Source organism: Cryptomeria japonica, chromosome 10 (genome assembly GCF_030272615.1).
Source record: "Cryptomeria japonica chromosome 10, Sugi_1.0, whole genome shotgun sequence".
Lineage (NCBI taxonomy): Eukaryota > Viridiplantae > Streptophyta > Pinopsida > Cupressales > Cupressaceae > Cryptomeria > Cryptomeria japonica.
The window spans coordinates 598,555,591-598,570,427 of record NC_081414.1 but is presented as its reverse complement, the minus strand read 5'-3'; the positions used below and the strand labels follow the sequence as shown (position 1 = coordinate 598,570,427).

Genomic DNA, 14,837 nt, shown 5'->3' with positions numbered 1-14,837 from the left:
GACAAGGCAAGAAATTGTTGTCATTGATTGTAAACAAACTCCATTTTCATTGAAGTAATGGTGAAGTGTGTCGTTTCTTGCAATATGCATGGTTTATTGTTGAATCTTCAATTCTAGATGGTAGATGATTAGATCAAATGAAGGAAATTGTTGAATGCACCTGTGTGGGATCCGTCTAATCCAAACCACTAGCCTCTTGTTGATGGTAAGTGCGCCTTGCGTGGTCAACTGGAACAAATGAGCCTAATCATAAGTCGTTACACGTCTATTGTTTCAAGCATTTTCTTGAATGGTGATCATTGTCAGATGGTGTACGATTTAAACATATTAGAAGCATCCCTTAGAAGATCGCACTGAGTTGGTGTTGAATTGTTCAGCCTGATGGTGAGACCCAACCCAGTAGGAATCCACCTAGTCATTCATCCATCTTCTCGCACTCTGGGTAGTAGAGTAGACTTCCTGAACCTTGTATCTTTTGCCATTTATTTGTCTTCCAGTTAGTTAGTAGGACTTGTGATTCTAGCAAATCAGACGTTCGGGTCATTGAGTGTAAGTCCCCTTGTGATTCCAGCAAATCACATCATACCACAGAGAGCTTATCCACACATAGAGATCCTACATACAAAGAACCTTGAAGTCATCCCGATTGATCCTTTTCGCGACATCTTCAGCATTCGGAGACTTTATTCAAGAGAGGATAAGGTACCTTTAGGTATTTTATTCTGTGTTCACATGTGCATAAAAAACACATCAACACCGCCCCACTGACCGAATATTGAAAGCATTAAAGCTCTCGAGGAGATACCAAATTCTGTTACGGTAATGAGATAATCTCTTATCATGGCAGACATACTGCTTTCTTACTTGCTTTACTACTATCTCTGAATCTCCAAAGGCATGTACAATTTTAGCCCCTTTACTTATGGCGAACAACAATCCATGAACTAGCGATTCATACTCGGCTACATTATTTGTGCAGGGGAACTGGAATCTGCGAGCTATAAGAAATGTCTCCCCATTGGGACTAGTTAATTTGAATTTGGCTCCTGCTCCTTTCTTTGAATAGGATCCATCAAACCTTAGGATCCAAGCTTGCCCTTCTGGTTGAGACCACGCTAAAATTTGTTCTTCCTTTTCTTCTTGAGGTGACGAAGCTTGGACCTCCATGATACTTCGATCAAATTCTTCTAACATTTGATTTATTTCACCTTCAATTTCTTGTTTGATCGTCTGGGAGGATGATGAAGCTTGTATTTCAATGGTGCGCTTACGATGATCTTGCAGGTTGATCTTCCTCTGTATATTCAACTGTGTTTTCTTGAGGCTCATGCTTTTGTTGACCTTGTTTACTTTTTGTATCACTTTCAAGATCTGCAAACTGTTGGAGCATCTGACGAGCTTCCTTGATTGCTTTGTGGCACATTTTGCAAGTGAACTCTGAATGAGGTGTGTTGTGGACTCAACAATAATTCATGAATCTTACTCCTCATTTCTACTCTCTCGCATAGACTTGTCCAAATAAACTCTTTGAAACTCTCAAATAGTTTCTCTTCTTTGTTTGGATCGTCAAGTAATACAGGCTTTGATCCTTCTTCAGCAATTTCTCCGATGGAGGAGGCTTGTAATGTCAAGACTTCATTTACTCTAGGTGTATAGGAACCTAGGTCTGTCTCGAGAAACAACATTTCATTGTTCTCTCCATATTTTGTAATCGTCAGCTTAAGTCTTGGGGTGCTATCAATCTTGTTTTGATTTGGAACTCCCTTCCACGGCAGCCACATGTGAGAAAAGTCGGTTTAAATGTATTTGTTCAGTCTTCTAGACCAATCCCTGCTTAACAGCATGCCATATCCATCTGGGATATCTACGACGGAAATGTCGATACAACTTTGGACTCTTGGATATACTACTAATTGCATGTGGATATTATTCAACTCTCCCATCATAGGTACCTCTGTCTTGTCTAGCTGTGTAACTTTCTTATTAGTCCTTATCGGAACAAGTCCTAACCTTTGACGAACGGCTAGTGGCATTACATTGTTGGAGGCACCGGAATCCACTAGGCAATTGTGTAACATCTTGCCAAATATTCTTACTGACAACAAAAATGGAGCAGGTTTTTCTTTACCTTGGTAGAAAACTACTGGGTTTATCTCTTGTTTTCTTCCTGCGTCTTAGAAGGAAAACCTTCCTTTTGTGAGGTCTGCGGCAATTCATTTGCTAAAATTTCTTCTCGAAATATGTCTGTGTCCATAAGGATCTCTTCTGGTGCCATATTTTTCTGGTTTTCAACTGATGTATGTATCTGTTGTGGAGCATTGAACAATACAACATTGGTATTAACAGGAGCATTGAGTACTCCTTTGTTTACTGTATTTTGCGGGGGAGTTCTTGGTGCAACAGCTTCAATTAAACTACCTAAAACTGTTTCTCTAACCTCAAGAACTTTCATTAGCTCAATCAAAGGCAAACTGATTTTTATCTTCTTGAATTCCTCTAACACAAATGAACTCAATCTCTTTAACTCATCTTTGGGACAGCCTTTTTCTTGAGTTTGAGTTGGCTCTGGTTGGGAGATTGTTGGTCGCCTTTGCTCTACTTGAGGAGGATTGACTGGTCTCGTTCCGTTGGATTGGATATTCTGCTAGCGATATTCAAGAGAATCTCTGGGAGGAACTGGTGCATTGGTAGCATTGGGATTTGGTGGGGTTTGGAAGTTATTGGGAGGAATAGACGTGGTTAAAGGCTCATTATACCGAGTATTCCTCTGGTATACCCTAGGTTTGTTTCCAAATGTTTGCTGGAATGCTTGCACTTCTCTAGTCCCTTCTACCAAGACACTATCATATAATGGGGGAAAACTATAGCCATTAATTGTGGTTGGTTGGTCTGATGCAACTTGGACTTCGGGCTTAACTTGACCTTGTGGCGGCTCCATGGGGCTATTAGCAAATGCGAGTGGAAATCTTTGACTGGGCTGGTATGATGAGTCGTTCTAGGATGAGGATCTGACATTCTCTATGACTAAAGCTTGGTCATACCTTGTTACGGGAACGATCTCATATCCGGTCATTGGAGCATCTTCTGCTTCTAAATTTCTATTCTCACTCCGGAAAATATCTGCTGCTACTTGAAACTCATGGCATTGCAGCTCGGAATGTTGATCAGTATTGTGCAACCTGCACCACCCTGATAATGTAGCTTCTTCAGCTAGGAATACTTTGTCCACAGGACGATTGTCTGCAGCAAGCTGGCTATCCAAGGGAGACGGCACAATACCATTGTTAGGTCCAGTGTTCCATGACCTTTTCTGGGGAACTTGATTATCATTCCAGAAATTTTGGTTATCTCTTTGGAAATTCTGACCACCTCGTGTATATCCGGAAGGACCTTGCCCCTAGTAATTCCCTTGATAGCTTCATTGCATATTTTGTATTTGATTGTTTTGACCTTTCAAATAGGTCACTTCTGCTGACAGTTTCTTTACTTGACTAATTAATTCCCTCATTTCATCTTTCTCCTCCTAGGTTTGACTTGAAGTTGTCATGTTCTGGAGATATATCGGTTGCGGTGGAGGTACTTGCGAGACAGGAGTTCCAGGATGGAGAACCAACTGATTACTGGCCATGGGAATTGGGTTCAACATCGGCGTATTTTGAGACAATGCTCTGTTGATATTCTAAATCTGACCTTGTGCAGCGGGACTTCCTAGATAGTTCAAGGGTCCTATAGCAGTACCTACTTCCAGATCACTGCTAACTGAAGTAGCTAAAGCATATGCTTCCTTCAAATTAGTTGGGGGTGTGCCTTTTGACTTCACAAACATGGAAGTGAGGCGATCTAATGCAGCATAGTAGACAGGCAATGCTGCAGCATTATTCAAATTGTAAGGATCTCTCAGCCTTGTGTAACCTTATGAAATCTATTGTTGAAAGTGCTAATAGGCTCATGCTCTTGCCTTCTTATTTCCACGAATTGTCAATATAACTCAGATGGAGAAATTGGTGATCTGAACTTCTCTAAGAAAGTGTCTTTCATCTCTTGCCAATTATGGATAAAGTCGACTGCAAGTGGATATACCAATGAGAGGCTTCTTCATCAAAAGTGTAAGGGAATAATCTGCAAGCCACGTCCTCATTCTGGATATCTCTATTATGAAGGAGATCTTCAAAAATCTTTATATGCTCATCAGCCGAGTGGCTCAGGTCACCACTATGAAACTTGGAACAAAATTGCTCAGGATTCTTTGGCATACCATTATAGGCTGTAAAAACCATGGGAGATGCATTAGCTAGGCACCACGCCATTGGGATGTTTGTTTGGGAAACTCTTGGTTGAACTTGTTGAATAGTTGGTGGTGAAGATACTAGAGGTGAAGACCTTTGAATCAGAGTGCTTGGAACTTGAGAGGCGGGAGTTTGGAATAAATTGAAAATATCTTCCTCTTCAAGCCTGTCTTCTTCTGTTTGACTTTCTCCTTTCCTTGGTGAAACTACCTTCTTCTGTCTGGATCTTGTGGGTCGTTCTAACTCTACAAACTCCTTGGATAAACTCGGGGCTGATCTCAGGATTCTTCGGAATTTATCTGGGGAGAAAAATTATGCGATCCAGCGTGTTTTAATTTTGTCGCGGCTGTGAGGGAGCTGGTATGGGAGCTGGATCAACTTCTTGGAGCGGCAATGAACGTTGCTCCCTTCGAATTTGTGCGTCAATGCGATCAACAATCTCTTCCTCCTCTTCAATGATAAAGCGCATTCGACACCAATCAAGATAATTTCTTCTTACGCTCCAAGCTAAGTTGTATAATTATGTAATGAAGTCCTCTTGCTCGTCGAGAAAACTCAAGTTCGGCTGCAAAACTGGTTCAGGATCTCTTCCTGGTTCAGGAGGAATGATTGGCAGACCCATCTCTCACCATATCAATGGACTGGAAAGAAAATTGTCGGATCTCTTTAAGAACTTGCTTGCGAATGGCCAAAATCCTTTGTTTCCCTAGATCTTCCTTAATCACAACCTCTATTCGCTGACCCTTTTCTTCCTCCTTAGTAATAATGTGACTCACTTGTCTAAATTGAGAATAACTTACTTCTGATTTCCAAGCAAGTGTTCGTAACTAATTTGCAATATATGACTGATTCAGTCCTTGTTCAGGTTGCTCAAGAGGCAGATCAAATGGGAATTCATGCTGCAATACCATGCTGCATCATATCTACTATCCAGGATTGTGAACACTCAACTATTCAAACGGGAGGAAGGTAAAAAGCTTTAGGTAACTGCTTGTAAATATGAATTGTCAAGTCCAGCTACTTAGACCTTCATTGTGATAATGCCCTCCTTCTAGCCTCATTTTATGTTGGTGTCTGTTTTATCATCTACCAAACATTAGAATAAGATACCCAAAGGTATTCTATCCTCTCCTGAAAAACCACTACTGATTCCAAGGTTTATATGTGCGAACAAGCAACTTTAGTGGGATAGCTACTTGGGCAGTGTATGCTGAAAATCTCAAGGGGGACTTACGTTTAAGAATGTCTTTCAAGCTTCTGGACTTAAATAGATTTATCAATTTCAAGCTCTATCCCCTTTTCCCCTTTTGAAAGTCTAAATCCCAGAAAAATCCAAAAAGGGAAAAGAGAAAGAGCTTGAAATTGATAAATCTATCTAAGTCCAGAAGCTTGAAAGACATTCATAAACGTAAGTCCCCCTTGAGATTTTCAGCATACACTACCCAAGTAGCTATCCCACTAAAGTCGCTTGTTCGCACATATAGACCTTGGAATCAGTAGTAGTTTTTTAGGAGAGGATAGAATACCTTTGGGTATCTTATTCTAATGTTTTGTAGATGATAAAACAGACACCAACATGTACATGGTGAAAGAATCGTTCACCCTTTTGTAATGTTCAATCTCGTGCAGATGGAGTTGTGGATAGCACTCGTAAACTCTAAATAGTCCAAGCCTGTTCTCGACTTTGCCTCTACGTATTAACCCTTTGTACACAACATATCGGGCAAGTATGTATACAAGATAGGAAAACGTCCTCGTCTTTTCCAAATCTCTCAACTGGATATCAAGGTTATCACTAATTATCTTCACCCAGTTGATCATCGTTCCTTTTGATATCTCTTCAATAAAGTAGTGCATCCAATTCTCAAATAGCGCCCCTTGAGGTGCTCTCATAACTCGGTTCAGCAAAAATACTAAGTCGCTATACTCCTCTTTGAAGTCCGAACTTAAGAGCCTCTTGGGTAGCCTAGAGTGGTGGTGCCTTGTCTCAATGACCCACTCATTGTTAATAACTATCATACATGCTTCCACCTTTCTGTCAAATTTTGCTTGAGACTCTTCCTTGGTTACTTCCAACATATTTGTACATCTAGTGATTGCAAACACTTTTCCAATGGATTCCTAAGCTAGGTACGCAAGCACCATGCCCTTAGGTGACTTGATCATTCTGGTTAGCAAATTATAATGCTTCACGCACTCAATTACAAGCTCACTGCACTGGATGGATGGTGGAAAGTCGGTTGCATGGTAAATTCCACTCTTCATGATATTAGCCGAGAAAATGGAAGGAAGATGATTCTTCATTCCAAATATTCTCCGCCTCATCTGCTTCATGTTCAGGTATTCCATGTTCGTATCCGCGACCTTCTTCCATCGCAATGATATCTATGACTCCGGATAGAAGCCCTCTTGTACGATCTTCAATTGGTTCTTTCTTGCCAATATTACCGCCTTAGACATGGTACCTGTATGAAGATGGAAGTTAATATCATGATAAAACTATCTCTAATAACTTATTTTCAGAATTCTCTAAGTTCTGATTTTAAAAATCTTGCTTCATTTAAAGGCTCAAAATCAGAAATTTCAATGATAAGTAACATAAATTCTGAAAATAGAATGAACTTTGATCAAAATAGAGCTCACACCCCCTCTATAAACCTGATTTTCACACTTAATTCAAGTCTGATCACAATATGTAAGTCTGAGGACACTCCAAACAACTCAGAAAATGAGGGTATTTGGTGTCCAAAATGTATGTCCAGGTCTGAAAACTGAATTTGCAGGTCTGAATACACTCAGAAAGTGACCGATTTTAGATGTATCAAGTCTGATTTTCTGAGGATAGCGTCCAAATATGCCCAATAAAGGTCTAAAAAATGCATAACCTTAGTTGCTCCAATACGTCTCAGGTCCAAATTTGTCTCCTTTGAGGTCTGAGAGCACAAGAATAAGCCTCACTTCAATGGCTGGAAGTGGTCACAGCCATGGCGCACCTCCACACACAAGTCGATTTGCTTCCTTAGATCCCAAAATGACCACACCTTGGCACAAGCTGTTGAAGAAAATAGCTGCAATAGAGATCTATTATTACCGTGTCCGTTTCTATTTGAACTTCGTGTTTCCTTGTTTGCTGCTGGGTAATTGTGCTCGAAGTATTCTGCGCTTCTATGTCCGTGTTGGTGTATCTCATCTTGGTTATACAATTGTGATGACTGGGATTACATGACCTGGCATATTCTTGTGGCTACCGTTACTATTATTCATCTTGTTCCACCTTGGTGACTACCGTTTTCTTTCATATTTCCTCCATCGCATTTTCTAATGCTATGTTGGCTGTTCGTCTATGCTCATGTGACTGTCGGTGATGTAACTGTGCCTATGCGGTTGTCGGTGACTTCTCATCTCTCATCGTGGAGACTATTTCGTATGCCATTTGATATATTATTTATATCGCACTCCTATCTTGACAATCCTTCTTCTACAGCAGATAGATATATATTGCAGGCTTCTCTCGTTTGTCTGTAGCAAGTTGAGAATATTGTGTATGTAGTCTGTCAGATCAGATATATTATATGTTTTCTGTGTTCTGAATTTTCAGACTTATGAAGGTTTATAGAATGTATAAGAGATGTATCATTTGACTTCATTGTCAAGATTGATTTGTGGAGAATCAAACTTATCTTATTGAGATTGATAGTAATCTGAAACTATCAACAGTTGTATTCATTTCCAGAGATATAATAAAGTTCATTTTGAGTGGGCTGGGTTTTTCACCCTCAAATGGAGGGTTTTCCCAGGATAAATTCTGTGTATTTTGTTTCAGATTTCTATGTTGCTAAAACATTAACACAAGCTAGTGGCTGAGAATGATATCTCAGTATGAGAACAATGCTAGTAATGATGCTTTGGCAACAGCGTCTAACACAATGTCTCAAACCCCTTCAATAATGGCGCCCAAAACAAGCTTAGGCAAATTCGCCCCTTCACAAACAATGGCGCCACATGCAAATCACTTCAAAATCGGCCATAAATGTGGTGCAATCAGCCACTCATAAAATCGCTACCCTCATGTAATGGTGCCACAAGAACAAAATCACCTCCCAAAACTGCAATAAAGCTTGGAGATCCTTCCACCAAAGGCACTATCAGACACACCTAGACAAATTTGAACCTTCAAACCAGCAATGGCGCCACAATCAGCCTATAAACTGTCAAATCAATAGCATTATAATATTATTTTTAATGCTGGCTGGGTCATTTTATTCTTGTTTTCACCTTCCCAGTTCACCACACAAGCAATGTGGGATAAAAATTTGCCTTCTTTCAGCCTGGTGGAAAATCGATTTGCACCAGTAATCCATATTTGGCATTAAATTCATTACACTTGGTCATTTAATGTTTGTGGCAAGGCAAAAATTAAATCATTTGGGCACACTTGTCATTAAAAAATTTCATTGAATTCAATTCCAGCCACCTAGGGGAAAATCGAACCCCATCTAGACAAAATATCATCATCATTTCACTCATTTTGCTCACAAAATTTGCCCTAGGGAAAAATCAATGCCTATCTGGATATTTATATTCATCATTTCATGCAAAGGCACCTCCCAGTGGAAAAACTTCCTTCATCTGGACTCAAAACTTATCAAAATTCGCCAAAATAATCTCCAAGGGAAATTCGAACTCCATCTAGACACCAAAAGTTCATTAAAATTCATCAATTCATCCCAGTGGAAAAACGGGACAACACAATCTTGTCCACACTTAACTGCGTCTCGCTCATTTCCCCTTTGGTGGAGATTCAAACCTCGTCTGGACAACATTATTGCACTTAACTTCACCATTTACCACCTAGTCGAAAAACGTGGGTCATCTGAACTCACTTTCCTTGTACATTTCGCTCAAAAGGGCCTAGTGGAAAAACGACCTCCATCAGGACAACTGTAGTGGAGAATCCAAATGCATCAGGATTTTCCCCAAAAACATGTGAAACTTAATGGAAAAACACCCTCCATTGGGACAGAGTCAATTTTGCCTTCAAAAATTGGTGGAAAAATGCCTCCTATTCTGACAACTTGATTTTATGCCTTAACTTCATGGGGAAGAAACGTTTCCCATCGGGACTATGGCAATTTTCACACTACAAAAAACCAAAACTTGTCAAATTTTATCGTTCTGCATTGAGACTTTCATCATTTTAACTAGATTTGAGTGGGGGAAAACAAGAGTCCATCGGGATTTTGTGCACTTTAACTTAACCTCCTCGAGTGGAAAAATGACTCCTATAGGGACTTTAGATGCTTTAGCACAAAAATCACACCAATTTGCAACATTTAGACACATTTTATGCTCATATTTTAAACTTGTTGCAACGTCGAGACTTAGACAAAATTTAGGATCATCTTACCACTTTGACATTTTTTGATCCTATTGACTTCAAAATTCACCTAATTGCACATAGGAAACCCCTGGGCATGATTATTTCAAAAACAAGACTTGGCCACCTAAAAGCTCAAAATTGCCATCTAACTGCCAAAACCCTAAACTAACAAGACGCAAAAAGCAGGAAAGAGGGGGTCCCCATTTGCAATGGGATGATGTGTGAAAAGGTCACAACAAGACATTACATCTTGGTGGGAAGATTAGGGGGGGAAATACCCTTGATTTGAAAAGGCGAGCCCTTCAAATTTTGTTTCATCCTTGTAGTGCTTCTGGCTGTGAGCGCAACTAGAGTTTGTTTGATGCCATTCACATGAAGAAGCATAATAAGTTGACTCAACAATGACTCAGTATCTTGTTTTTGTGCAATATACCTTCGACTTCACATGCAGGACCAGCCAAACGAACTCATTGATTTGGATGACATTTACCCCTACAGTGATTGGACCGTGAAAGATGATGAGGCCTCCTTGTTTTTAGAGGATGAGACAGCTGATTTTGAGAGGCGGGCTATGGAGGATTTGGCTGCAGCAAAAGCAGGGTAGATTGGATTGCATGACATTGATATGGTGGAGGAGGACCCACTACCATCTACCAGCATGGCCGATCCACCACCACCTACCATCTTGGAGGAGCTACAAGCACAATCTACTATGCCAAGCAGGGAGCCAGAATCAAGTGCAAGGACCATACCCTCTACCTCCCAAATTTTCTCTAGAGTGGGGAAGAGGAAGATGTAAAAACTTGTAGTGTCTAGGTTGCCTAGATATGAAATTTACAATGATGATTTACAAATACAATCATCATAAATTCATAATAATTATTAGTTAGTAGCTAGCTTTTGTATCCACTTCCACTCTCCAGCTTCGTATGATGATGCCATTTTGTAATCCATATGTATTCAATAATCAAATTCAATAAAAAACACTTCCTCATTTGTATTCCATGGTCCATGCTTTAGCAGACTTCAAACCCTTTAGCAGTAGCTTCACTTCACAAAAGGGGGCATTACACAATCTATCAAGGAGGTCAACTTGACAAGGAAGAAGGAAGGTCAAGTCTTGTGCAAGTTTTGCAAATGACATTGAGATTGTGTTCACTATAGTTTCTAGTAGCAACCAGAAGTTATTCCAATGCCTTGCCCATGGGTTTGAAATGGTGCTTATAGATGAAGATGATAGAATATTGAATCATACTAGAGCAATTGGTCTGTTTAACTATAGAAACTCAACTCCAAATGGTTCAACAGTTGCAGCACCCCACTTTGTAGATGGATAAAGTTGAAGCAAGAGCTTGCTGCAATTTTCAAGAATACTGGAGACAAACCAACTTGCTCAATAGGGTTATAAGAATTATATAGCATAACTCGGATATAGCCATCTAATGACTAAACCTCTCGGTACTATTCTCACTGTCCAAATTCAGGACAATTTAATGTTAGACTATTTATGTTAGGTGATGCATGCTAATGGTGTAATAATATCATTTAGTTATTTATAAAAAGATAACTTACAACTGCAATGCAACTTCCCCATTCAATTAAATACACAGCCCAACTTATTGAAGAATGTGCCATCCAATCCTCTCAAACTGAATACATTCATTTTTCCAGTAGCAGTCAAACTGCTTTTCTCCTAGGATACATTAAATTAATGTAATTTATAAAGGTGAAATTAAGTTTGGACAGTGCCCCTCGAGGAATTTACATTCTCTGAGCAGCATGAAGTCAAAATGAGAAAAAAAATTGCAGTTTACAGCCCTTAAAGGGAAAATATCAAATAATATCAGATAATATTTGGAAAATATCAGCCAATATACCAGATAATCTCAGTCCAAATAGTGGTCAATGAGAATTTGAAAAAATCACAAGTTTTTAATGAAAAAAGCAGCCTTCCGTCCAAGTTCCAAAGCACCACAATATTTTTGCAATATCTGCTTCTAGGTCTCAGCCACTCAGGCATGTAGATCTGCATTGAAACTTATATTTACTGCATTGCACTCATATAGTTTATGCAGGATTTGGAAGTCTTGAAGGTTGCACTCTCATTTATATACTTCAAAATACTAACAGCATTAGTTAGATTTGCATTTTTAAGGTTACTTATTGTCATAAGTAGAATAAATGTTAGAACCTACAACCTTTCATGGCAATAGTGATGTACCTTTGTTACAATGGAAGATAATCACTATCCACCTTGTAGAAACCTATCTGGTTTTATCTAACTACAGTAAGCATTGGGATTATTTTAAAGTATAGGAGAGATAATGAATATTTGAAAAAGAAACACAAATATTGCTGTTAATAATTTCTAATATTTTTTTAATGACCAGAAGTCTAGCATTGTCATGATGCTTCATGTTAACGTGGGCCACACCAGCAAGCAAGTCTCTAATAAATTTGGTGCATCTCAATAGTCACAAGTCGATGTTATATTTACCTAGCATTCAAGCTTTGCTGTACCCGTACCCATATTAAACCAAAAATGGCTGGGGCGAGTTCTGTAAAGATTTGGTGCAATTAAACGATGACAGCATATGTGTACATTATGCACATATACATGTGTGTCTGCATATGAGCATGTATACATGTGTGTGTCTTGTGTGTCTATGTTTGTGCACATGGGTGTGGGTATGTGTGTGCACATGTTTTTGTGTACATGTGTGTGTGTATGCTTATGTGCATATATATGCACACATGCATGTGTGTGTGCATTATATATAAGGAAAAAAATTCAAATTTTGACTTGTAACTGTATATATACATATTCTCTGTGTATGTATTTGTGTACAACAAATTGTTTTCAAATTTTGACTATTTATTGAACTTTATTTATTCAGTATTCTTTCAAATTTTGTAGATATTTTGACTTAAACTGATCTTCAGACACATCTAGTATTGGTAATTTTCCATGTCAATAAATAAACATGAAATTTTCAATTAAAAATATATAGTTTTCTGAAAATTTAAATATTACCACAAACAGCCCATTAAAAGTTTTTCTTGTGAACAAAAACTTACCAAAAACAGAAGCATAGCTGCTGTTTAGGACATCTCCACAACTTCCACCATCCGTAGGACAATAGATATCATTACCTGCCACTTTCATATAAGTCAAGTAGGATGTTTCAATAAGCCCTAACAGTGCAAGTCCTGCACCCCATCCATACCATGCATTCACACCACTATTTTCCTCCATATCATTTTGCAGTTGTTTTGCAGCTTCTGACTCTTCTGGCCTTTCAGTAGACAATTGTGTAGCCTTTGCCTCTGTGCTTCCATCTCTAAGCGGTTTCCCAGCATATGCAACCAAATTCTTAAATCTAGGCAGCCTCTGCACCAATTATTTCCATATATAACTCAAACTTGCAATGAAAACCATGCCTATTCAGGAATCATAATTCAAACTATATTTAAACTTGCACATATTTGGAACTAAGCAACAGTCACTCAAAAATTAAAGGTTTTAGGTTTCTAGGTTATACAATTAAACATTAGTAATACAGTTTATAGGAACAACGATGTATTGTTTTTAAGGAAAGATACTTTAAGTTGTAATTTCTCAACTACATATTGCCTCGATGTCAAAAGCTACAGACATCTATTTCCAAAAATTGTATTACTAAATCAAATATGCAAATATCTAATTCACAAATTTATTATCAATTTATATGAAAAACATGTAAGACAAATGGATTTTTTTGGCATCTACCGTTTTTTTTCAACGATCTAGATTTTCCTAATGCAAGTGGATTGGGAAGCCTCAATTTACTTGTAAGCTTGGTCACAAGGTCAAAACATAAAGGATAAAATATCTGATTAACATATAAAATAAAATAAAATGAAAAATCCTATTTTCTTATGAGAGTTCTCAAATGATAAAAAGCCTCAGTGTGTTAGCAAAGAGTGGTTGACTAATGCTCTCCTAAGTTCTCTGATGCTTCCTCATTTCTGATTAATCGGATATGAGGACACACATTTTTAGATGTATCTTGCTTGAGGGGAAAGGCATTTTTTGCAAGGAAGCAATTAGTTGAGGACATAAATGTGTTTACTCATCAATCAACATGGACATCCAATCTTATACTTACTACTTAAATTCTACCAAAAAAGAGTCATGAAAGATTCCTCAACTTAAACTTCCAATTCAACACACTCACAAACAACGAGGGCGTTACCATATGCTATCCTAGACCAGAACCTCAAAGTGAACTATCTAACCTCACAAAACATCATACTATTTTGATTCGCTTGGTTGGATTGACTGGTTGAGAAGGGATGCCCTAAATATATTCAATATTCAAAAAATAACATTTTGTTTCAGAACCAGAGATTTGTAATAATAAATCTGAAAATAGGCTATGAATGAACATGAACAAAAAATTAAACTTTCCCATTAACGATAAACAAGGAGTGCTCGAACAATTTTACTTACCGCAACACAGAGAGAAGTGCAGCTAATGTTTTCTGAGACTGATTTCAGATTGATATCTCTTTGAACTCCGACAAGATTGACTCTTGTATTGATTTTAAATTGAGCAGAAATTTGAGGGAAAATATGTGAGAATCGTGAGGTTGATGAAGATGTAGGAGGTAATATTGTGCATCCTAGAGCCATTAAGGAGCACACGTTTCCACTTCGACAGGGCACAGGCTTCAACAGAACATTTGGGAATTCATTTTTATTAAAACTAGATATTAGACTGCCGAGAGATATGTTGTAGATATTATATAGCGTAATTAGTATGATTAGTTTAGAGTAAATAAAAATAGAGATAAAGATAGAGGGAGAGGAAGATGGAGAGAAATACATAGAGAGATGGAGAAAGGTAGAGAAAGAGGTAGAGGGAGAGAAAGAGGTAGAGAGATAGGTAGATGAGTATATAGGGAGTGGGATCAACTAATAAATTCATCAAATTAGTTGGAAAGGTAGATGTTGTTAAATTAGAATAATAAGTTTTTAAATACAATTTCAATTTTTATTTGTTCTAATTTTATATGTTCACACTTTCCACTTGAAAGTTATTACAATACATATTTTTCCGAAAGACAATGTTGCCAGTATCTCATACAAATAAGATATAAACTTTATTCTAACTAACTAGTGGGATAAC

General features: G+C 38.2%; 1 protein-coding gene across 1 annotated transcript in view; it reads right to left on the bottom strand.

Moving 5' to 3' along the window:
- The window catches only part of LOC131049279 (thiol-disulfide oxidoreductase LTO1), a 128,039-nt gene extending 113,599 nt beyond the window's left edge, over positions 1-14,440 (bottom strand). Inside the window, exons 1-2 of the mRNA XM_057983331.2 lie at positions 14,159-14,440; positions 12,745-13,057 (exon numbers count right to left, since the gene is read on the bottom strand). Coding sequence (XP_057839314.2) covers positions 12,745-13,057; positions 14,159-14,341 — 496 coding nt within the window. The 5' untranslated portion in view covers positions 14,342-14,440. The remainder of the gene's footprint in view (positions 1-12,744; positions 13,058-14,158) is intronic.
- Positions 14,441-14,837: the final 397 nt, after the last annotated feature.